At 42.1% G+C, this 23,653-nt stretch overlaps 2 protein-coding genes across 8 annotated transcripts in view; one reads left to right on the forward strand and one right to left on the reverse strand.

Moving 5' to 3' along the window:
• Positions 1–23,653, forward strand: part of LOC147026564 (E3 SUMO-protein ligase RanBP2-like) — a 128,654-nt gene that overhangs the window by 73,681 nt on the left and 31,320 nt on the right. For 4 of the 7 annotated variants that reach the window (XM_085882118.1, XM_085882111.1, XM_085882113.1 and 1 more), the window contains exons 20-22: positions 13,850–17,365; positions 17,763–17,971; positions 20,741–21,342. In XM_085882118.1, coding sequence (XP_085738244.1) covers positions 13,850–17,365; positions 17,763–17,971; positions 20,741–21,342 — 4,327 coding nt within the window. The remainder of the gene's footprint in view (positions 1–13,849; positions 17,366–17,762; positions 17,972–20,740; positions 21,343–23,653) is intronic. The other 3 variants (XM_085882116.1, XM_085882117.1, XM_085882115.1) reach the window with 2 other exon arrangements.
• Positions 8,054–10,102, reverse strand: LOC147026565 (uncharacterized). The gene is made up of 2 exons (XM_085880329.1): positions 9,806–10,102; positions 8,054–9,722 (listed from the first exon to the last, which is right to left on the reverse strand). The coding sequence occupies exons 1-2, from the start codon at positions 10,100–10,102 to the stop codon at positions 8,754–8,756; spliced, it is 1,266 nt and encodes a 421-aa protein (XP_085736455.1). The 3' UTR covers positions 8,054–8,753.

Below are 23,653 nucleotides of genomic sequence, written 5' to 3' on the forward strand. Positions count from 1 at the left end.
CGACAAACACAAGCACAATAAACAGTGCATGATATCTTTGGTGACAGCTGCAACGTTCAGTTCCGCACGCCTTCACCGCCGCCTTACAGCCGCACCGCACTACATCCGTGAGATCTTGAGGTCCTGGGGGCTAATCGGAGGTTGCTGGTACTGGGGTGCCATCTTTTATTTCTCACTCATACTTCATGATGTCAAGTTCAGGTGGAGCCTGCTGGTCAGCAGATTTTGCAAGTATGGTCTGCATCCCTGGCTTAGCGTGGCCATACTCCAGCATACCTGCGGGATGAGGTTGCTGGAATTCATGTGAGAGGACATGGGTAATGTGTCGACCATTGGGTGTGAATACCTGGAGATCGAAGTTGTCAAACCACGCGAAGATGGCGCCAACGGTTCTACACAACCCCATGAACTGGTGGAGAACCTGTGCATTGTCACCTAGTAGACGAGCGGCCAATTTTCGGAATCTCAGGGCCTCATCATACGAGGTCGTGAAGCCATGTTCATGAAGGGGTTTGAGAAGTTCGGAACTGCTGTGCCGGTGCAACAATTTGACGGCCAGTCCTAATGTTGTCTGATTTCTGGTTCCTGTAACGTGACTCTGAATTGACTGGCTCAGGCTCAGAGATTTCTAGGTCACTTTACCACCGGAGACCAGGTCCGAAACCAACTTCAACAAACTTGGGCTGGTCGCCTTGATTGTGTTGGCCTGTGTAAACTCTGATTGATAGGTCATAATTGACACTGCTGTAACTTGACCGACCGTGCCTCATGCTTGATCTTCCTCACCATGGAAGCAATGCTCCTCTCATCCGTATCATCTACCTTAACTATCTTGAGACTTTTCGCAACGGACTCACGGAAACCAACAATGGCAGCACAGCCATCTACCCAAACAACGATAACATCCTTACTCATGCAGTCAGTCAACTTGCTTAACATGTCACGTCGAGCGAGCTTGCCACCTCGATCCGAGTACAGGGAATGCAGTTCAACACTATTCCATATTCTGGACCTGTCTCGGTTCATGTACTCAAGACTTCCTTCAGAGCATTTTCATCTGCACTACCAGTTGGCAAATCGGCATATGTGGGGACTTTCGTGAAACTGTTACAGCAGCGGACGTGGTACTTGCACTCAGCAGAAGGTAGATCAGAAACAAAAGCAAGGTGCAACTTGACCCTTCTCGTGACATCATCATTACGCTGCTCAGCAACACCAAGGAGCATATCGTTCATAGTTGGGAGTGGGTTCCGTTCTGTGTCAAAATGTTCTTTGGTCTTATACTCACGAACGCGGTCCCATCTTTCTGGGTGTCTATCATCAATGGGTAAACATTCCTCACTACAGAACATGCAATCATGTTTGTATTCAAACACACCTTTGTCAGCTACCTTTGTATGAGGCCTTGTAGTTGTCCTTACACCCTCATCTTCAGCCTTTCTTTTCTGTGACTTTCTCACTCTCTCAATTTTCTCTTGATGTACAAGTATAGTAGCAACCTTTGTGGCAGGCTATGCTTGCCACATCTCCACCAACATCAATAATGTTCTGTGGCTTAGCCTGCAGAAACCCATCTCCACGGGATTTGGCGCACGAGATGAGCTTCTTGATCCCGATCTCAGTGAATTTCGTTTCTTCTCCGTGACACACTGGGAGAAGACACCTTGAGTCAGCCATCATACGTTTCTCTGAAAAGAAGAAGAGGTGAGATTAGAATCAATGGGATCGTTCATCAACTATCGAGTAGGAGTGATCTGCAGTTGATGCAGGGGTCAAAACGTTTTAAACCCCTCAATAGTCCAAAAATGACATTGAACTTGACCTTTGACCCTGAATTTGACCCCCGAACCACACAACTGACCTCAGAAATCGATTCCTTACCTCGAAATTATATGGAAAAAAATGTATCACACGTGATTGTAGGTTGATTGGTCGAAAAGTTATTTTCCACCTCCGTCCGCGGTGGCCATCTTGGATTTATACAAATTATCGGAGTTCCCCAAGGTTGCCACTCCGGCAACCAAGCTAAATTTTTTTCTATTGACCCATGCAAGTACGAAACCAACAAAAAACAATACACTTCTCGCAACAACAAGGTACTCAACCTGGCAACTGGACTATAGCCACCTTTTGCAGATATAACAGCCGAACATACTCGTGGCATTCTTTCTACAATGGAAATCGAATATTGTTCGGAAAGTTCTTCCCAACACTGTTGCAGAAGTTCCCACAAATGTGTTGCACTTGTAGGTTGCTTTGCTTTCACCCTTCTGTCCAGTTCATCCCAAACCAGCTCGATGGGGTTTAAGTCTGGAGACTGTGCTGGCCATTCCATGATTGAAGCCTACCGTCTTGTTCTTTTCTTCTCAGCTAGTTTTGACATAGCCTGGAGGTAGGTTTTGGGTCGTTATCTTGCTGTAGGATGAACCGCTGACCAACTCGGCGTAGACCAGAGGGTATTGCATGGCGCTGCAAAATGCTGTGGTCACCCTTTTGGTTCAGGGTGCCAGTCACTCTGTGCAAGCCGCAAACTCTGGATTCAGCAAAAGAGCCCCAGATCATCATGCCTTCTCCATGTTTGACAGTTGGTGTCACACACTGAGGAACCATCCTTTCGCCCACTCGACAGCGTACAAAAACCCTGTGTGATGAACCGAAGATATCAAATTTTGATTCATCAGTCCATACGACCTTCTTCCAGTAGTTCACTGGAAGTGCTTCATATCCCAGGCAAGCCCCTTTTTCTTATTTTGCCATCTTAGCAATGGCTTTCTTACTGCAACTCGACTTGACTTGTCAAACTTGCAGCTTGAAGTATTCTCTTCACGGTTGAAACTGAGACTTCCATATTTCGACCAGTGTTAAGCTGTGCTTGAAGCTGTTGTCCTGTGAGCTGCCGATCACGCAAGCTGTTGACTCTCAGAAACTAGTCTTCTGATTGTGTTGTGGCTTTGGGTCCACCAGACCTCTTCCTGTCAGAGTTTCCTCCAGTTTCCAAGTGCCTTTTGATGGCATAGAAAACTGTACTCACTGACACCTTGGCTTCTTTGCAATTTCTCAAAAGGAAAGACCGATACTTTTAAGGGTTATAATAGTCTGTCTGTCTTCCTTTGTTAATTGTCTTTTTATCGCCATTATGATAGCAATATATTGTTACGAATCTGGCAGCCATTTGCACACAACAGCCAGAGTTCAGTTATTTCGATAAGTATGTGTTTATAGTTTGGGTCCCGTCCCTATGTTTAATGGGTGATTAAGTGTATGTGCGCTGCGAGTTTTCTTGTTTTAGTTGGTTTTCTACGTCAATCCACTTCACACCACGGCGCCATAACCCACGTGTTCAAGGCTACTGATGTGGGCGGAGTCCCCTCGCCTCAGGGCCGACTCCGCCCCAGCCAGATGGAATGTTCCCCTTGTCCAATCGGGGGTGAAATCACCTCAGGGCAAACCCCGCCCCAGCCAGATGGGATGTTCGCCTCGTCCAATGAGGGGAGGATACCGATCGCCTGACGCCCCGCGACCAATCCGGAGGCGAGTTACCTCAGAGCGGATCCCTCCACCCGTGTGGGGGGGGGGGAGGAGGATAAGAAAGGTGGTCGTGTTGGGGGTCGGGACTCTGGTATGCAGTCGTCGTCTGCGGTCTTGGTCTGGTCTGCGGTCTTTTTCGGGTTGCTCATGGCGGAGGTGTTCCGTGGTGCTCGTATCGTTGTTCGTGGTAGCCAGGATCGTGGGCTCGTTGAATTCCGGGTCGTGGGTTCGAGTCCCACTGTGGTGGGTTGGAGTCGGTGAAACCGCACGAGGCGGCCATGTACCCGGACATATTCTGACCCTCAGCTCGCCTTCCATCCAAGCTGAAGGGCCGAATAAAGATCCACGAGGTGTGTGTGTGTGTGTGTGTGTGTGTGTGTGTGTGTGTGTGTGTGTGTGTGTGTGTGTGTGTGTGTGTGTGTGTGTGTGTGTGTGTGTGTGTGTGTGTGTGTGTGTGTGTGTGTGTGTGTGTGTGTGTGTGTGTGTGTGTGTGTGTGTGTGTGTGGCCAGTCTGTAAGTTGAACTGTTTAAGTGATTCCATTGTACATCTTTATAGGCCATGGGCTAGACAGGGCCACCGTGCACCCCCCCCCACCTCCCAACAAAACTTTTTTTTTTTAAGTGTCTGGATATGCTGAATACGAATTTGAATGTTAACATTGAAAATATTGGGATGCACTACCTCTTTTAGCCTCATGAAGAGGGTACCCTTGAAAATGAATTTTCGTCATTTGTGCCAAAAGCGATTTCCGTACCCAATCAGAATGGCTTCCAGACGACCCATTACACTGTCAGACTATGCATATTATGGCTTCTATGAAACATATTCTCATGCTGGTTCCATGTATGTGTCTAAAATTAATATATCCAAGAGCTTATATAACATGTTGAGTACATGTACTGTTTCGTCTTATTAACCGTTCATTACTGTGTTGTAGAAGTTTCAATAAAGCTTATTTTTAAGACTTTTTTTTTTTTCTTCTGCCAAATAGTCCAGAATAAGAATCTGACTTAATTTGTTATCCATATATATAGTATCCAAATACAATTTAATCCAGATAACATGAACACACATGATGTTATCACATTATAAACAACAGAACGGTATTCACAAAATCAAAAGCAGAGTTCGGTTTTAAAAATAAAATAAATTGCTGAGAACATTATTCATGTTAATATCGCTGGTATATTCTTTCTCACTCTAAATAATATAGTAATGTATTTTACAATACATATTAATGTGCTACATTCATACTTATTTCCCAAATTCTGATTACAAACAATGATTGAAACCAACATTATATTTACATATAGTAGGTAATAAGTCTGTAACTGTTCCTTTTACCAAGCGATAACACAGTATATCTTTCATATACATATTTCAAGATATTTCTATTGATATATTATCATGATCATACAGTTTCATTGTATTAATCAGGTAAGTAACAATATCATGAGATTTTACTGTCATCCATTTCAATCAATGTCAACAGCTAATGATTCAGCTATGTTCTTCAATCTTGGTCAGACTCTGAGCTGTCACCAGGTGAGTACTCCTGTTCCTCTGGTATGCTGTCATCGTCATCTGATTCATCTCCATCATCACTGGTGTTCACTGATTCAGCAATATCTGTCAACTGCTGTGGGAGAACACCCCTCATACCAGAGAGGCTCCAGTTTTTGGTTGACAAGTGCCCAACCGTGTCCGTCACCAGCATCAGGGATGTCAGGGTTGGCAATGTGGGCCTTCTTCCATATCCCAACCTGGTAGTTCACTCTCCTGATCCTCTGGCTTGCCTTCTGTGTCCTGTAGCATGATGCCATTCCAGTGAGGTTGTTCAGTAACTGGTCAAAATTATCAAATTCAGAGTGGAAAATGGAAGGGGCCCCTGGTGATCGAATGATTTGTGTTGACAGCAGACTTTATGTTTCAGCAACAGCCTGAGCAAGGGCAGTTTCCAGCTCTTGTGAGAATGAGTAGTTTTCTGAGTGTCCCATTCGGTTCAGCAAGGTTATCAATTTTTCGCTCCTGAAAAGGTGACGAAGTGTCATGCATATGAGCATATGCTTCGGGAGTTTCCATTCCCCATTCGATGCTGCACGACAAATATCTTGCCCAATTGAATTCACGAGCCTGTGCATTTTCGACGTGTGAGGAGTTGGTTTGTCTGATATCAGGTAATTCAAATTTTTTTCCAATTGTGATGGAATGACAGCTGTCATGTTTCCAAGGTCCTGGGCAGATGGAGGCCATTTCAAGTCATCAGCTTTTGTGAAGCTCTCCAGAATCACTTGACGTAGGTAATTTCCAACATCCTGGATCATTTCCCTAGAACCAAGTTCATATGCATATCGAACTGTGTCACTAATGTCACGGTGAGAGCTGTAGACAATGTAAGACTGGAAGTTGCCTCTTCTGTTTAGTGTGCAGAAGGCCAGTATGTCCTTGTATTTGTCATGTTTCTCCAGCTTAGCTTTGAGGATTTCTCCACGAAATTTGGGAAGTTGGTGCATTTCAGGTGAGAGATATAAATTTCAGTTATCTCTGACAGTTTCATCATAGTCTTGCTGATGATGATATCCCTGTCGATTACTTGGCATACAGCACCAAACGCCTCACTGTATGCCTCTGCTCGTTTGATTTGTTGCTCCTTGTCTTCTATGCTTGTACTTCTCCATTTGTTGGCATTTTGTGTGTATTGAACCCTGCAGGATTTGTGGTATTTAGCTTCTGTAGCAAACAAATCATGGCCTCTAATTCTGATCAGCAACTTCTCATCTAATTTGTCCTCAGCAGTTTTGAGCACCGTTCTCCATCCATCAAACTCAAACTGACTTAAGCCCTCAGTAGTCCATGTCCCTTTGACTTTCACTTTCTTCCGTTTCATCGAGTGGCAGAATATACAATCGGGTGAGAATAGTACCTTGTCACCAGCTGAGCCCCTCCGACTTAACTTGGAACATGATGGTTCAGATGGATCATAATGACTGGAAAGTCGATTGAGATTCATAGTGAATCTATGGTAACATTCTCTGTGATATCCATCACCTTCAGTAATGGTGTTTGGTATGAGGTCACAGATAGCAGTCATTCGGTGAACAGATTCTAATGGCTGAGACAGTCTCCTGTCACGTATGTCCTTCAACCTGGCAAGTCTTTCATCGGATTCTGCATTTATTGATAATGCCACGAGAGGTCCATACTGAAGCCCAGGGATGTGTATGATGCACCTGGACTTTGGCCTTGTCCCTTGGCCTCCACTGCCACCATCCTTCGGGCGTTTGGTTGGGGGGGCCTTCTTTCTCTTGACGTTCTGGGTCAGAATTGGGTCAGACATCACTTTGCATGGTTGCACTCAGCTTCTGTGAACCGGCAAATAGATAAGAAAGCCAACATTAAAAAAATTTTAAATGTCATATCTGTGATTAAATTTAAAATTGATAGTTATTTTGCAATTCATAATTGACTTAAGTGATTGTCTTTGACCTAAAAGAGAAAACTTAACTACATATTTGATGTTAATGTCAAAATAAATTAATTGTATCTTAACTAACCTGTTGGCTTCAATGTAAATGATGTGAATAATTCTTAAGTAATCTGCAAATGAATATTTGTTGTTGAAGTTCCTTGAGGGGGAGGTGTCTGTACTACTGCTCCAATGGCCATATTCTGCACATTAAAAATATAATTATGTGGAGGAAAAAAATTCACACAATACCAATTTCAATATGAATATCTTTGTTCATGAGAAATCAAGCTTTCTCTTCAGCACCAAGTCATTTCTGTGTCAGGTATTGACCTCGATGGAGGTTCTGGTCATAGTTAACAAACACAATGAGATTAACCATATGCAATTTAGGATGTGATAACATTGCGGGTATCCAAGATATTGGACCCATTTTAGCATCAAGTGGAATGCAGTTGGCAGTGGCATGTCACCTCGGTTAATTAGCAGGATATATAACAAGAGACAGGATAAAATAAGCTTTATTGAAAACTCTACAACACAGTAATGGGCAGTTAATAAGACGATACAGCACATGTACTCAACATGTTATACAAGCTCTTGGATATATTAATTTTAGACACATACATGGAACCAGCATGAGATTATGTTTCATATAAGCCATAATATGTGTAGTCTGACAGTGTAATGGGTCTTCTAGAAGCCATTCTGATTGGCTACGGAAATCGCTTTTTAGTACACCAGCCAAACATGGAAAAGTCCTCTTGAAACGATTTCTAGTGCATTTTTTGTTAATAGCAGGCATCCATGCTGGATCAATCAGTCATAGGGTGGGGAAGAAAATGTAGGTGGATGCCACCCTCGATTTTGACCTTAAAGGTCATTTTCAAGGTCAAATAGGTCAAATTTTGTGTTTTTTTACATTGTGCATGAAATAACATCAACTTTTCCTCCTCTATCCATATAAACTATTTATATTTTCAAAAACATGCATTTAGCCTGTTTAATTAACAAGTGAATTTTAAGTTTTACACATATGTGTATGGCATTCTGAAACACAAAAATGTGATTTTCTCGAAATGTGTTTATTTTGCATGTTAAAGTAATTTTCACACCGAGTCTTTTTGGTTTAAACTATCACACACATTCAATATACTAATTTGTCACTAAAATCCTAAACAAACTTTTTTTGCAATGGCCACTCGCTTTATCTTTAATTAAATACTGTATAGCCCCCTCGTGTGGCAGTCAGATTTGTTCTCGTACACCAGCCAACATGTGATTTTATTGTGAATTGCTTGTTTATAACAGGCATCCATGCCAGATCAATTATAGTCATCGTGTGGGAAATAATTTAATGTTGGTGGATGCAACCACTTATTTTGACCTGAAAGGTCATTTTATCCTGGACTTTTCCCCGTTGAAAGCTCATTTAATGTTTATATTTGCAAAAAGATAGTTTTTCTATTGCTGAAGTACACAGTCTCTGCAACATGCAACATTGTGTATTATATGCCTTAATGTACGGCCCTACATGTATGATGCGAAACAGCAAACTTTTTTGATCTGAAAAAGGGATATACGGTTTCGCCATTTATCCATCATTACAATGTGTTTAAAATATTAATTAAATTAATGTGATGTTGCTGAGTGTGACCAGCTGGGTGACACAACGGAAAGGGAACATACAGTATTGGGTGTGTCGCATAAGCCTACATGTACATGCATGTGTATCGGCATGAGGCTCTTGGTATGAATCTACTGGCCAGTTGGATTACAGCAGTCAATCGCATCACATCCGCAGGCAAAAGTGCACCTGAAGTTCTCTCTGAAGCAACTACATCGAGCTGTTCTGCATTTTGATTTGCATCCACAGGCTACCAGCTCCAGGCAGGCTTTTGGGATTGGGGGTAGCCTTGTCCACACGGCTTTAAGGCAACCGGACTCCTTCCTCCAAGCTAAGGTGTCTGTAGGCGATGAGACATCTATGTGTTCCTGGTCTGCTTGCAACCAAATCTTTGCCTGATAATTGGCGCGTGTAGCGTGAAGTTTCAGTGCATCCCTTTTCGGTGGTAACATCTCTAGTCCCTTCTTAGTCTTTCCAAAGAGTTGGAGCCTGGCATGGTTGACGGTTCGTTGGTCAGGTATCCCATACAGGTGACACACAAACTGTTCAATGGGTGCAAGGTCTCCATCACGACCGATCCCCTTGACAAGAAGTGGTTGGCTTTCAAATGCTTTCCAGCATGACTTCTTTGCATGGCCACTGAAATAAGATGTTGTGTCACAACCGGTTAGCCCATGGAAGCTGAGTAGGTTTTCCCTCACAGGTTGTGTAAGTCTCTCAGATACGGCATGTAGTGGGTAACATTTCTGATTCTTTGCTGTTCCAGACACCATCCACACTTCGGATATTCTTGTTGATACAAAGTGTATCAGAAGTAGCATGACATCTGTGTCTCTGCAGATTCCGAGCACTCTTTGGTATCCTTCATTAACTGCCTCACACGAATGGAGTATCAGCCTGGTATCAGCCTCTTCATGGTTTCTGTGAAGCCTGGGGTCATCTGTCCATGTTGACCTTGCATCAATAACATCTGTAAATCCGCCTCCGGTTACCAGCTCAAATCGCCAGGGCAGATCTTTACCTTTCTTTATGATTTTCTCAGTTAAGAAATTAGCAAGATCAGCTTTGTTCTCATCCAAGGCAATGAACTGGACCCAAACCTGTGGGAGTGGGACATTGGGCCCATCGATGAGCTTGCGGATTGGTATATTTTTTTTCCCAGTCGCTTTGCGCGAGTCACTGCCTTGATGGAGCTTTCCCCGATGTAGCGATCAAATACTACATCAACTCTTGTTCTATTCTGTCCAAAGTGACGACAAAACTGACACCCAACAGGCTTTCCTTGAGCTTGGATGAGGGTGTGACCATCTATAATTATCACACATGTCTTCTTGTCAGCTTCTGGAACTTCAGGAGGTACTTGTAGTCCTGCCATCAATATGTTAATCAGCTCCGACTTTGAAGCAGAGTTCATCTTCCCTCCAACCTTGGCCAGAGACAGTGGGATTGGAGAGAGTTCATTCTTGAGAATGGTCACCATTTCCAGTGGTCACCGGGCGGTGACAGCATTGAGCAATCGCTGCAGTAGCTTTCTGTCAGCTTTGGTTGTTTTCTGTACATTCTGTTTAGTAGATACATTTGCCTTGTACAAATCAGCGAAGGTTTTTGAGTTGTGCTTCCTGAGTGTATCATGAAACCCGACAGTTCCCTCAATCAGCCATAAGAACGTTTCTTTGGACATAGTACTGCATCAACGGTACGGGGCAATACATGTGTAATTTGACCCAAATGTGGTGTGATGGTCCGTTTTACAGCATTCTGTCATTCCAAACACAATTTTAGTATGTCCTCTGAATAGTTGTTTACCGATTAACAATATGGTTTAACTCAAATCTAAATGTGGAATTGCCAGGCTCAAACTTAGACCAAATAAAGACTCCCCGTACACAGTGTATACCAGCCGTCAAATAAGACATCTAAATGCCCCGGTCCCGTTTTCTTAATGGGCCCAGATAATTGTTGTGTGTGTATGTATGTATATGTATATGTATATATATATATATATATATATATATATATATATATATATATATATATATATATATATATATATATATATCTCTAACCAACACATGTCTATTTTTTTTATCAAAGTTACTCACTTTTGATGTGCAGTTTGCGTCAATTATGTACACTGCCTGATAAAGCATGGCCACAACACCAAACCGCCATGTTGGAATTTCTTTGAACAAATCTGCCACAAGAGGGGGCTATAAAGTGTTTAAGAACAAATAAAACAAGTGGCCATTGCAAGCAAAATAATTGTTTGGCATTTTACAGTGACAAAGTAGTTTATTGAACGTGTATGATGGTTTAAACCAAAAGATTCGGTGTGTAAATTACTTTAACATGCAGAATAAACACATTTCGAGAAAATCACATTTTGGTGTTTCACGATGCCATACACATATTGGTAAAAAATAAAATTAACTTGTTAATTAAACACCCTAAATACATGTTTTTGATATTAAAAGTAGTTTATATGGATAGAGCAAGCAAAATTGATGTCAATTAATGCACAATGTAAAAAACAAAATTTGACCTTATTTGACCTTTTGACCTTGAAAATGACCTTTAAGGTCAAAATCGAGGGTGGCATCCACCCACATTTTCTTCCCCACCCTATTACTGATTGATCTAGCATGGATGCCTGCTATTAACAAAAAATGCACCCCAAAGTTAAAAAAATACATGTTGGCACAAATGACAAATTCATTTTTGAGGGTACCCCTTTTCATGAGGCTAAAAGTGTTCGTGCATCCCAATATTTTCAATGTTAACATTCAAATTCGTATTCAGCATATCCAGACACTTCAAAAAAACATAGTTTTGTTGGGAGGTGGGGGGGGGTGCATGGTGTCTCTATGTAGCCCATGGCCTATAATTCATGATGAAGTCTGCTCTGTTTCCCTCCCTCTTACTTTGTAAATAAACCCCTGTTAAATGTTCCAGTTCATTGTCCATGTTTTCTATCATTGATCCAGCATGGAGCGGGCTTGAGAAATAGGGATGCCGTTTGTGCCGTAAATTGTTATTTGGACCGGCACGGCTTTGGTAATTCCCGCTTGGTTACACCGGATCCGAGTCGGTAACAGCGACTCGGTTCGGACAAAGCCGGCCGAGGGTGTGGCTTCCCCGGTAGTTAGATGGCGTGAGTATTTAGGTAAATTGGAATAGACAAGTGGACCCTAACTCACGCCGTCAAAATATTGGTCACCACGGTCCTTTAAGTGACCCGTCGACTCCGGAGTTATCCGGGGTGACAACCTTCAATTCCGGTGTTCGGTGGGAGACGGCCCAACTGCTCCATAAAGCGGTGTTCCTCGCTTCCGAACCCCGGCCCACAACATTATGACTTCATGCAGTGCAATATTGTCCCAATAATGCTTCAGAGGGTGTAGCAACACAGTCTGTCCCAACACTGCTTTTACACAGACAGAGGGTTTGAAACTAATCAACAAAAGTTGGGATACCTGTTGGAATTGTTTGCATCAACTTTCAAGACATAATTTACTTCCATTGCTGCAGAACAGCTGGAGTTGCTAACACATTACTTGTTCCCTGAAAAGGGTCTTTTTCAACAACTCTGAAATTTACATTATTTTTCAGTTTTTGGTAACCTAAAATTTTTTTTTTCACCTCTGGCAGTTTACCGCAAAGCTTTGTACCATTTCAGGTTATTCATTGGACTTGGACTGCGTAAATTTCAGTAAAAACTGAAAAAATGGGGGTTCTAAAACGTGTGTGTGTGTGTGTGTGTGTGTGTGTGTGTGTGTGTGTGTGTGTGTGTGTGTGTGTGTGTGTGTGTGTGTGTGTGTGTGTGTGTGTGTGTGTGTGTGTGTGTGTGTGTGTGTGTGTGTGTGTGTGTGTGTGTGTGATGCGATGCAATGAAAAATGTAACAACTTATTGGATTGGACCCCCGGTTCATGACCAGGGGATGGAGAATTGGGTTCACAGGGGTCAAAACAGGAAAAAATATTTAACTTAAAATTTAATATTTTGTTATTCTTTGTGGAACTTTTTGCCATCTTCCAACTTTGCTTTAGGTGGGAAGCATTGGGATTTGCGACGGCATGCCATCAACTTCGCTCTACTTTAGTTTAAAGTGCCATGTCCCATGGATCCGCTTTCCACATATTTTTTTTTCTCCATCTGTCATTTATAATTATGGTATCCCTTATTGGCAGTCGTTGGGAAGCATGGTTAATATAATTATATTATCTCTCACCTGAGGCCATTTTTGCCACAAATTATATGCACTTGTATCTAATTTTTTTTTAATTCATTGATCTATAATTCCAGGTGTGTGTGTGTGTGTGTGTGTGTGTGTGTGTGTGTGTGTGTGTGTGTGTGTGTGTGTGTGTGTGTGTGTGTGTGTGTGTGTGTGTGTGTGTGTGTGTGTGTGTGTGTGTGTGTGTGTGTGTGTGTGTGTGTGTGTGTGTGTGTGTGTGTGTGTGTGTGACCGCTGTTTCTTGACAACCACTGGTCCGATCTAATTGAAATTTGCCAGGTATATTGCTGGGGACCTGAGTATGTGCCTTTTCAAGGTTTGATATTAATCGGACAAGTTATGGCCATTTATTTATCAAACCAATGACAGGACACGTTGCTGCGTAGGCGTGGCCGATGGGGAAGAGATCCTCAGCCGCGTTCCCCATTACGGGTTACAACGTACGGACTTCTGGATAGTGATGACTAACTGTATTCTAATAATTTCTCGATTTCTTATGTGCATTTATAGATAAACACAAAGACCCAATCCAGTCGTCGTTTACGAGAGTGAAGGAATGTCCTGTGTGGTTTTTTTTTGTTTTGTTTTTGTTTTTTGCATGTACGGCCACGTACGTATGGGTATGTACTAGCAACTTAAAATAAATTAGTTTGTTGAGCAAAATACTTCAGCTATTTTAACTAGCTTGACAGCATTACTGACATTTTCATGAATGCTTTTAACTTCATTGCAAGGCTATCAAAAACTTGCTTGATCAATAAGTTGTAAGATTTTTTTTTGTTGTTATTGGAGGATCAGTTTGAGCTCCCTCTTTCATGTCCCAAACCATTTGGAGTACATCTAATGTTTGCACTAGTCTTCTACTCTTTGACAATTTATTCCTGATGTTTGTTTGCTTCTTTTTTTCACATTGCTTGATTCCATTCCACTGCTCATCCTTTGTTCCCTGCTTGCTTCTTCATTGGTTTAATGGTGCCTCCTTGTGCTGCCTGCAGCCTTCCATCTGTGCCCTTCCACGTATAACATCTCAACAGCAAGGCTTGTCCTTTCAACATGCTGGCATAACTCCTCCTATCTCGGCTCCCTTCTCCCAGTCTCTCTACCCATACGAATATGAGCCAGCGACTGCCGGTGCTCTTTCTCCTTATGGCCGAGACTACTACGAACCTCCAGAAGCTGCACAGAATCCAGTGCTCCCAGAGCCGGGTTTCTTCACAAAACCTCCAGAAGTTTCAAAGCAATCTACGGGCTCTGCTCTTCCCACAGGAAATGTTTTCAACTTTTCCATGTCATCCGTTTCTCGGGCAGAACCTGAGCCTCATCCCTTTGCATCTGCAACTCCTCGGACACCAGGACATGAACGAGGCTCGCTTTTGACTGGCACACCTATTCGCACAGATATTAGCGTAGTTCCAGAAAGGCAATGTGCTGACAAAGGCAAGGAAGGTGGAAAGCCATTTGAGAGAAGGGGTCTGTCCTTTTCTGAGCTTGCGAAGAACTCGGTAAATCAGTCCGGTTTTGAACAAACACAGCCATCTTTAGGATTCAAGGATGCCGGTAAGCCAATTTTTAACTTGAGCAAAGAAGTAGATGAAAGCCAGAGTGAAGAAGAAAAGGATGCAGTTGTTGAAGATGAAGGTCCACACTTTGAACCCATTGTTTCACTCCCAGACAAAGTGGATGTCAAGACGGGAGAAGAAAATGAACAGGAGATGTTCAGCTGTCGTGCCAAACTCTTCCGCTTTGACACAGAGACAAAAGAGTGGAAAGAGCGGGGTGTGGGCAACATCAAAATCCTGCGGCATCACGTATCGGGGAAAGTGCGTCTGCTAATGCGTCGAGATCAGGTGCTGAAGGTCTGTGCAAATCACTACATTACACCTGAAATGACCCTGGTTGTCAATGCTGGCTCAGATAAGTCTTGGGTTTGGAATGCACAAGACTTTGCTGATGAGGTAGCCAAACACGAGCAACTTGCTGTGCGCTTTAAGCAGGCCGAGGACTCGTTGCGTTTCAAAGCATGTTTTGAAGAGGCCCAGGCACTGGTGTGCTCTGAGAGAACAACTGAAGTGGCTCACGGTCTGGAGTCAGTACAGCATAAATGGAATGGAATTAAAGGTGCTTCTGAGAGCTCAGTTTGGAAAAGCTTTTCCTCACAAGGCAAATTTGAGGCATTTGGTGCACAGTTTGTCAAGAAGGAGGGTGAATGGGACTGTGATACATGTTTGGTGAGGAATAAACCAGAATACATGTCTTGTATTGCTTGCCAGACAGCTAAACCGGGTGCTCGGTCCGGTGCAGAATTTGTTCCCAGTCATTCCTCTTTTGGATTTTCCCGCACCTTTGCAAAGACTGATGGTCCGAGTTTCTCTTTTGTGGGTCCATCTAATCCCAATCAAATGTCCTCGTTTCAATTTGGCTTTCCTGAGTCTTCAAAAGCTGATACAAAATTGAAGCAGCCTGTGTCATCTGCAACTTCAGAGGTGCCAACTCATGCCATTGGTGAGCAGTTTACCAGGAAGAAAGGGGAATTGCATACTGAAACATGTTATCTGAGAAATGAACCGGATGCTGCAGCCTGTTTCTGTCAAACGGCTAAGCCAGGTACTGCTTCAGCTCTGCAGCCTGTTCCTGGACATTTCTCTTTTGGTTTTGGCAATGATGCAAAAACAGAAAAGACTTGTGTTGCATTTCCACGTTCATCTGACACAGCTCAAATACAGGCTGGTAGGTTTAGCTTTGGCATTCAAGAACCCCCAAAAGATAAGTTGAAGCACCCTGCTTTCGTCACGGCTCCAGCAGTAGGTGGGGTGCATGGCTTTGGTGCAAAATTTGAAAAGAAGAAAGGTGAGTGGGACTGCGAATCATGTTATGTGAGGAATAAAGCAGAAGACGTGGCCTGTGTAGCCTGCAAAACATTCAAGCAAGTTCCTCAAACTGATAATTTTGCTCAACCCCCTAGCAAAAATGGAGGTGAGGCTTTGAAGTTTGAAGTTACCTCAGGAAATAGTAATGACAACAATACCATTGGGGGATTTGCATTAAAATCTGAAGAAGATGGTAAGAATGCAAGTGCAAAATCTGTTCCAGAATCATTTGAAATTTCTAATTCATTCCAAAGTTCGACCAAATTTGGTACAAACAGGGAGTTACTTCCAATGTCTCTTCCCTCATCACAAGGTGCAGAGAAGCTGTTGCAGTCTTTCAACTTTGACACAAATGTTACCGATGCATACCAGGGTGCCTGCAAACCAGGAACGGCATCTACGTTGCTGAAGATGCTCGCAGATGATCATGACAAAGTTGAGGATGAACATGAAGAGGAAAATATTTTGAACAAGGCAACTTCTTTTTCCAGTTTTGCTGGGCTGGACTTTTCTGGCATCTCCTTATTAAATATGGCCAAAAATACCAGTTCACAAAGCACAGAGACAGGAGTCAAAAGTGATAGTACAGTTTCTGCTTTTCTTGATGAACATCAGACTTTATTTGCCACAACAGGAAAATCTCCCAATATCTCAGGCCAAGAGGATGGAGACGAATTGTACAAGACTGATGAAGATGATGGAATTCATTTTGAGCCAGTGGTGCAGTTGCCAGAGAAGGTGAGCCTAGTGACTGGTGAGGAGGAGGAAGAAACTTTGTACAGCCAACGTGCAAAGCTCTACCGTTTTGACCAGTCATCTGGACAGTGGAAAGAACGAGGCATTGGAGACCTCAAGATAATGAAGAACATCAGTAATGGCCGCACACGGGTTCTGATGCGACGTGAGCAGGTCCTCAAAGTATGCGCAAACCACTGGATCACGACCACCATGACGCTCAATCCGATGCCTGGCTCAGACCGTGCGTGGGTTTGGTCGGCACACGATTATTCTGAGCAAGAAGCTCGAGTTGAACTCTTAGCAGCAAAGTTCAAGACTGAAGAGTCTGCCATTGAGTTTCATTCAAAATTTGAAGAATGCCAACGAGGATTGCTTGACATTCCACTGCAGACACCACACAAGTTGCCACCACCTGCCAAGGCTGCTGAACTCATTCAGAAAGCCGAGCGTATGAAGTCAGAGCTCAAAGGCTTCAAAACACAGTTTGCTGCTGTTGATGCCAGTCAAAGTTCAAGACTTGTTCCTTCACAAGTTGCTTTTGTGCCAGGATTATTTATGGGTTCCACACCGTCAGGAAAGCAAGGCGAACATGCTGGCACTGCCTCTGAAAAGGATAATTACAATCTCCATGATGGGGTATCTCTAAGTGAAACGACACAAACAAGTTTTGACCAGAGTCTCTTCCGCTTTGGAGAGACCACTGAGGGGTTCAGCTTCACCTTTACACCTTCCCTGAGTCCTGGGAAAGCACTGGGAGCACGTGCATTTCGGCTCTCTACATCTGGTGGAGAAGAGGAAGATGACTGCAATGATGAGGTTCAGGAAGAGAGAGACAGCCTGCACTTTGAACCAGTTGTGTCACTGCCTGAACTTGTTGATGTGAAAACTGGAGAGGAAGAAGAACAGGTGGGCATTTTATTTATTTATTTATTTGTTTGTTTGTTTGTTTAATTTAAAATTAAAAAAAAAACTGTTTCTATTTTATGCAAGGCTGATGGAAAATTGGCTAAATTTAAATAAAATCAAATCATTAAACATTCTTCTCTCATCAGTCATTGCCCATTATTGCTGTTTGGCCTGAGAGTTGATTTTAAGAAGAAGAAACTACAAAAGTCTTCCAACTCACTTCCTTATATGTAAACTTTCTGAGTTGCTTTCATCACTATAAAAGGCACCAATAAACATTTTTAAATGGGAGTATAAAGGAGTTTGATTTAAAAACAAAAAAATTCTTGACTTGAGTTATGAAAGGTTAAGATTTGATCGTTTCCTGCCAATTCCAATGCAACTTATTTGTCAATAGGTGGTGTTTTCTCACCGAGCCAAGCTGTACCGCTTTGACCAGTCAGTCAAACAGTGGAAAGAACGTGGAATTGGTGATATCAAGATTCTGCAACACCAGCTCACCAAATGCATCCGCATTATAATGCGCCGTGAGCAGGTGCTCAAGCTGTGTGCTAATCACTGGATCACACAAGGCGTGGAGTTGGAGCCAATGGGGGGCTCTGATCGGTATGATGTGCACAACATAGTATTTGCTTTTGTTGGTCACTTACAAAATTGTAAGTGTTGGTTGGTGCACAAGGTTTTTGTTGTTGTCATTGTTTACATGGATCTTGATATGTATCGCTTGTGTTTTTCTGTGGAAGTCTATTTCCCAAACTCTCACCATGCCATTTTATCTTCTATTTTTAATGTACAAAATCTATGCTCATGGAGGAGCAGCGTTACAAAGGGTAAAAGGCAATGTGCTGATATTGTAGCATGTGGCTGAGAAAGAGAAAAGAGAAACTAACAGGAAAAGAGGAGGAAGCAGTAACATGCAAGTAAGAGGGTTAGGTTAGGTAGGTTTAATGGGGGTATAAAAGAGCATAGGTTTGGATAGAGGTTGCATTAAGATGGTGGTGCTCTGCATGCTTGCAGCTCTTGAGGGAAGAGTGGGATTTAAGTCTCTGGAAGACAGTTTAACAAAAGAGAGAAAGGAATGGAGATGAGACTTTTTACCCTTACCAGAGGAGAGGGTATTGCAGTTGTGCCCATTTGTTACCCTCACCAGAGGAGAGATTATTGTATTTGGGTCCGTTTGTGTGTCTGTTACTTGTGAAAATCAAAGATTTTTCAAGTATATTGGTTAGTTGCGTGCGCTATTCAGTTTACTTGGCGAAATTTTTTTTTTGCCAAGTATGTTGGTCTATCGCGTTTGCCTGTCTGTCGCACGATTTTTGGCGACAGTTTTCAAACAATCGTTCCAAAAATTTTTGTGTATGTAAGTGACCGGCCAAAGACAGCGACGCTTAATTTTGGTGAAGATGCGAATCTGGATCTGGATCTGAGAATTTTTTTGAGTGATTCTTCACCATTGAGAGATGGGGCCAAAAGGGATATCTGGCACAATATCTCAAAAGGTTATGGATGGATTCCGACAAAACTTGCTGGATATGTTGGGTGTGTGACGAGGACCAATTGATTCAATTTTGATGAAGATCCGAATCTGTATCCGTATACAATAATTATTTAATCTTTTAAAAAAGTGATTCTTCACCATTGAGATATGGGGCTAAAACGGCATTGCATGACATCTCAAAACATTGTGGACGGAGTTGGATGAAACTTAGACAAGTTGGGAGTGCCACGAGGAAGAATGGATTCAATTTTGGGGAAGATCCCAATCCAGATCTGGATATGAAAATTATTTAATATTTAACTGATTTTTCACCTGGCTAAAAACGAATATTGCATGATGCCTCAAAAAGTTGTGGACGGATTTGGATGAATCTTGTTGGACATGTTGACTGTGTGACAAGAACTAATTGATTTGATTTTGGCGAGGATTCGAATCTGAATTCGTGAATTTTTCAAGTGATTCTTCACCATTGAGAGATGGGGCCAAAAATTGTAGCTGGCACATTATCTCAAAAGGTTATGGATGGGTTCCGCAAGAAACTTTGTGGACAGGTTGGATGTGTGACAACGATGAATTGATTCAATTTTAGTGAAGATTTGAATTCAGAACCAGATACGAGAAGTTTTATCAAGTGCTTCTTCACCATTGAGAGAGGGGGTCAAAAACTATGTATGGCATGATATCTGAAAAAGTTGTGGACGAGTTATGACGTAACTTGGTGGATGAGTTGGTATTGTGACAAGAACAAGCTGATTTGATTTTGGTTAAGGTCCGGATTCAGACCCGATATATCAGTGGGATACAAAATGTAAACTGTTCAGTCTGGCGGAGGTATGCGCCTTACCGAGTACCGTTCTGTTTCACCAAGTATCACTCGGTGATTTTTCATCTGTTTGTTACTTGAAAAATTGAAGATTTTTCAAGTATATTGGTCAGTTGATTTTGTTATTCTGTCTGTCTGTTTATCGCCTGCAGGTCACAATTCTAAAGCGATCGTCATGAAACTTTACCAAGTTGTAGAGGTAGTTCCAATTGAGAAGCCTATTGATTTTGAGGTCAAAGGTCATCTTGAGGTCAAATTCCTAAATTCGTCATTTTTCATCCAATTGGCTTGAAATTTGAACAAGATTTGCATATTGCGTCACTAGATTGGAAAACAAACTATTTTTGTTATCAAAATATCAACTCAAGGTCGAACTTCTAAAATATAATTTAATCTGAAAAATTGTTAATTTACAACTTATTAACTTGAAAGTTGAACAGGATTTGTATCGTCCATCACTGAATTTGGAAAGCAACTATTTTTGAGATCAAAAGGTCAAAGGTCAATTCAAGGTCGAACTTCTAAAATAAATTAAAATCTGAAAAATAATCAGTTTTCATCTGATTGACCTGAGCTTTGATTAAGATTGTCAATTTTAATCTTGATGAAATGGACAATTTTATGTATCCATGGCAACCTTCAGAGAGGGGGTGGATTTCGCAAGTATCGTGCTCTGCATGACGTCTTTTTCTTCTTGTTTCTTGTTTCTCTGCTTTTTTTGTGTGGGTGGGGGGGGGGCGTTGTTTGGCCTTGGTTCATCAATTAATCCTGGATTAGGTGGGGTGGAGAGAGCAGATTGATGGATTAACGCAGGACAAGAGGCGGTAAAACAATGGAGACCAATCTATCTGCGATGTGAGAGTAAGTCTTTGTGCTTCAGACTCATTGCTGTAGATGTCAATAATGTTGAGTACTTTAAATTCCACCAAATCCAGGAGAAGACACCTGATGCTGGGTATCTTTTTGTGGTGCAACTGCTAAAAGTTGAAAATGAGGTCTGAGCATTACTACTGAATAGTTAAGTATCACAGTTTTATTCGTTTATTCTTTCCAGGGCTTGGGTCTGGAATGCGCTTGATTCTTCAGATGGAAAGGCGAGCTTGGAACAACTGGCAGTGCGGTTCAAGCAAGCCGAGACTGCAGCTGCCTTCCATTGTGCCGTAGAGGAAGCGAAACAGGCTCTCAAGCAAAACAAACTGATGGACTGCTTCACACCAGTTCAAGATGCTTCACCCCAAATCAACGATTCGGCGAAGGACCAACTAGTGGAGCAAAGTATGAAGACTGCAGATCATACTCCAACAATCAGCCAAGGTGCTGTTGATTCAACTGCAGTTGTTACAACAGCTGATCTTTCGCCTTCCTCCAAAACGGTAATTTCTCCACCAAAGTTCATTTTTGGGACTGAATCGCTTAAAACTTTGTTTGGTCAAGGGTCAAGTGGCACTTCCTCAGCTCCTCATCCCAAGCCTTTCTTTACCCACGGTTTATCAAGTTCCCCACAAAGTGTAGCACATTTTAACTTATCACCTTCACAGCCAATTTCTGCTGCCAGTTTTGATTTCAAGGCTTCATCTCTAACTAAATCAAAAGCTGTGGGTATGGAGAACACTACCATGACTCCTGGCTCTACGCTCTTCCGTCTGGTTGAACCAGGTATGTAAAAATAAATAAATATTTTTTTGAATCGACAGGATTGTGGAGTGAAGATAAGTGACAAGCTCAGTGTGGAATGCTTTGTGATTTGTGCAAACTGGAGAGAATCATTGAGTTGCTTTTGTGTGAGGTCCATCTTGATTTTGTTTGAGTGCTTCAAATTTAGATTGGACTTTGTTTATATATTTTTTTAATACATCTGCATGTATACCGGTAATCATAAATCAGACTCGGTGGCATAATGGTTGGAGCGTCCACTCTGGGTCTGGGAGGTCGGTGGTTCAAACTGTGGTCGAGTCGTAACAAAGACTTAAAAAATGATGGGTGTCGCTTCCTTGCTTGACGCTCAGCATTTAAAAGCAGAGCATGGACAAACAACACTGACAAGCCAATAGCAAACCACCCAGTATCACCCTTGCTAAGAAACTGCTTCGGCAGCACCGATGCTCTGCAGAGATTATGATACATGAAATCAAAATCAAATCATATGCATAATCGTAACGGGAAGGGCACTCGGTATAGCGCATAACCGCCGCCAAGCTGATTAGTTTACGTTTTGTATCCCACTGATGGGATCGATCTGGATTCGGAACTGAACCAAAATTTCATCTGCTTGTTTGTGTCACCTAACCAGCTCGTCCACCATGTTTTGTCATAACTTATCCCCAACTTTTTGATATATCGTGCTATATATATAGTTTTTGGCCCCATCTTGCAATGGTGAAGAATCACTGAAAAAAATTAATTAATTCCCTATCCAGATTCAGATCTTCACCAACATCATATCATTTCGTCCTGTCGCACACCCGATCTGTCCAACAAGTTTTGTCTGAATCTTGTCCATAACTTTTTGAGATATCCTGCACACAGGCAGTGGTGAAAACTTTACCTACGTCCATCACAGATGGTGGAGGTAATAATGAAACTCGATACTCTTCAAGATATTCTCCAGCTATGGAGACATATTTGAGTGAAAGTTTTTACATGTTTTCAGGTTCGAACATATAGCCTTTAGAACATGTTCAGAGCCAATGCAGAACACCAATGTTCCTTAAATTCCCCATTAGTCAAAAGCCTCTGGCTCCGAAGGTGCTCTCTTGATGCAGATGTCCTTCCTCGGCAAGTATCAACATCATCATCAGCCAGTTGTCTGTAAATTTCAACGTGGTTTTTTTTTAATGTTGACCAGGTATTTTCGAATAATTCGTTGTTCGACCCTAATTCTGTTGTCTCACTTTGCCACCATCTTTATTTTTGGCATGTGCATTTTAGCAGGAAACATGTGATCTGGGGTCTTTGTGATCAATAAAAATTTAATACTGGAGATAGAAAAAGCACACAAAATTAGATATAGTAATACCTCTCGAAGCAATAGAAAAAATATATAATACTATGTGGAAGGAGCACACATACGATGACAACATGCAATCAATGATCCCTTTTCATGTTTCACTTCATTTTACATCCTTGTTTTGATTCATAGATCGACATGTAATGTTTTTGGAGTGCGACACGCTGTGTTTTGATTAAATCTGTCAGTGAATCGACGGAGGGATGCTTGTCCACGATTGAGCAATGTTATTGATTTGTTTTCAAGAAAGGAAGTTTATCAAATGTATAATTCGGTGTGTTTGACAACTCTGTTCTTCATGTTACACATGCCAAATTTTGAGTGAGGTGCATTTGGGTGAGGAACAAGTTTTTACAATCCTGATAGTTCTGTGAAGAGTAAAGAAAGCATCATATTTTTACATTAGACTTTGTGAAACTTCCTGTTATTGTTAATCATGACTTCGACAACCTTCAGACATGTCAGTTTTTGTTGGCTCGCGGGCACCAGCAGTGACCACTATTTTCGTTGTGTATGTGTGTCTGTCTCTCTGTTTGTGACTCTCTCCAGAGCATAGCTCCGTGACGTTTGTTGCGATATTGATGAAACTTGGACGCAAGCTCGATATCATGGTCTAGTTGTGTCTTTTTGTATGAGGGGCGCCCCACGCCCCTTGTGGGCGGAGCCACGCCCACTTGAACTTTTTTCTCTTTTTTTTCTCGCAATTTCATTTCCTGGAAGCTGTGCGTAATGTCCATAAGTACAACATGTAAAAAATCCGATTTGATTTAGTCAATTTTGATGGAAGAGAAGTTTTTTTTACCTTGGGGCTTCCTCAATAATGCCCGTGAACCATCGTCGCCTCCCGGCTTCTTTTTTTATTCTCACAATTTGACTTCTTTGTTGCATAGTCGTCTAGCGGCTTCTGTTATCCTTTCTACTGTTCTGACCTTAATCCTCATCATTCTCTTTTCCTGTGCT

This window comes from Eptatretus burgeri, chromosome 5 (assembly GCF_056783735.1).
Source record: "Eptatretus burgeri isolate ZD-2024b chromosome 5, Ebu_testis_v1, whole genome shotgun sequence".
Taxonomy (NCBI): Eukaryota; Metazoa; Chordata; class Myxini; order Myxiniformes; family Myxinidae; genus Eptatretus; species Eptatretus burgeri.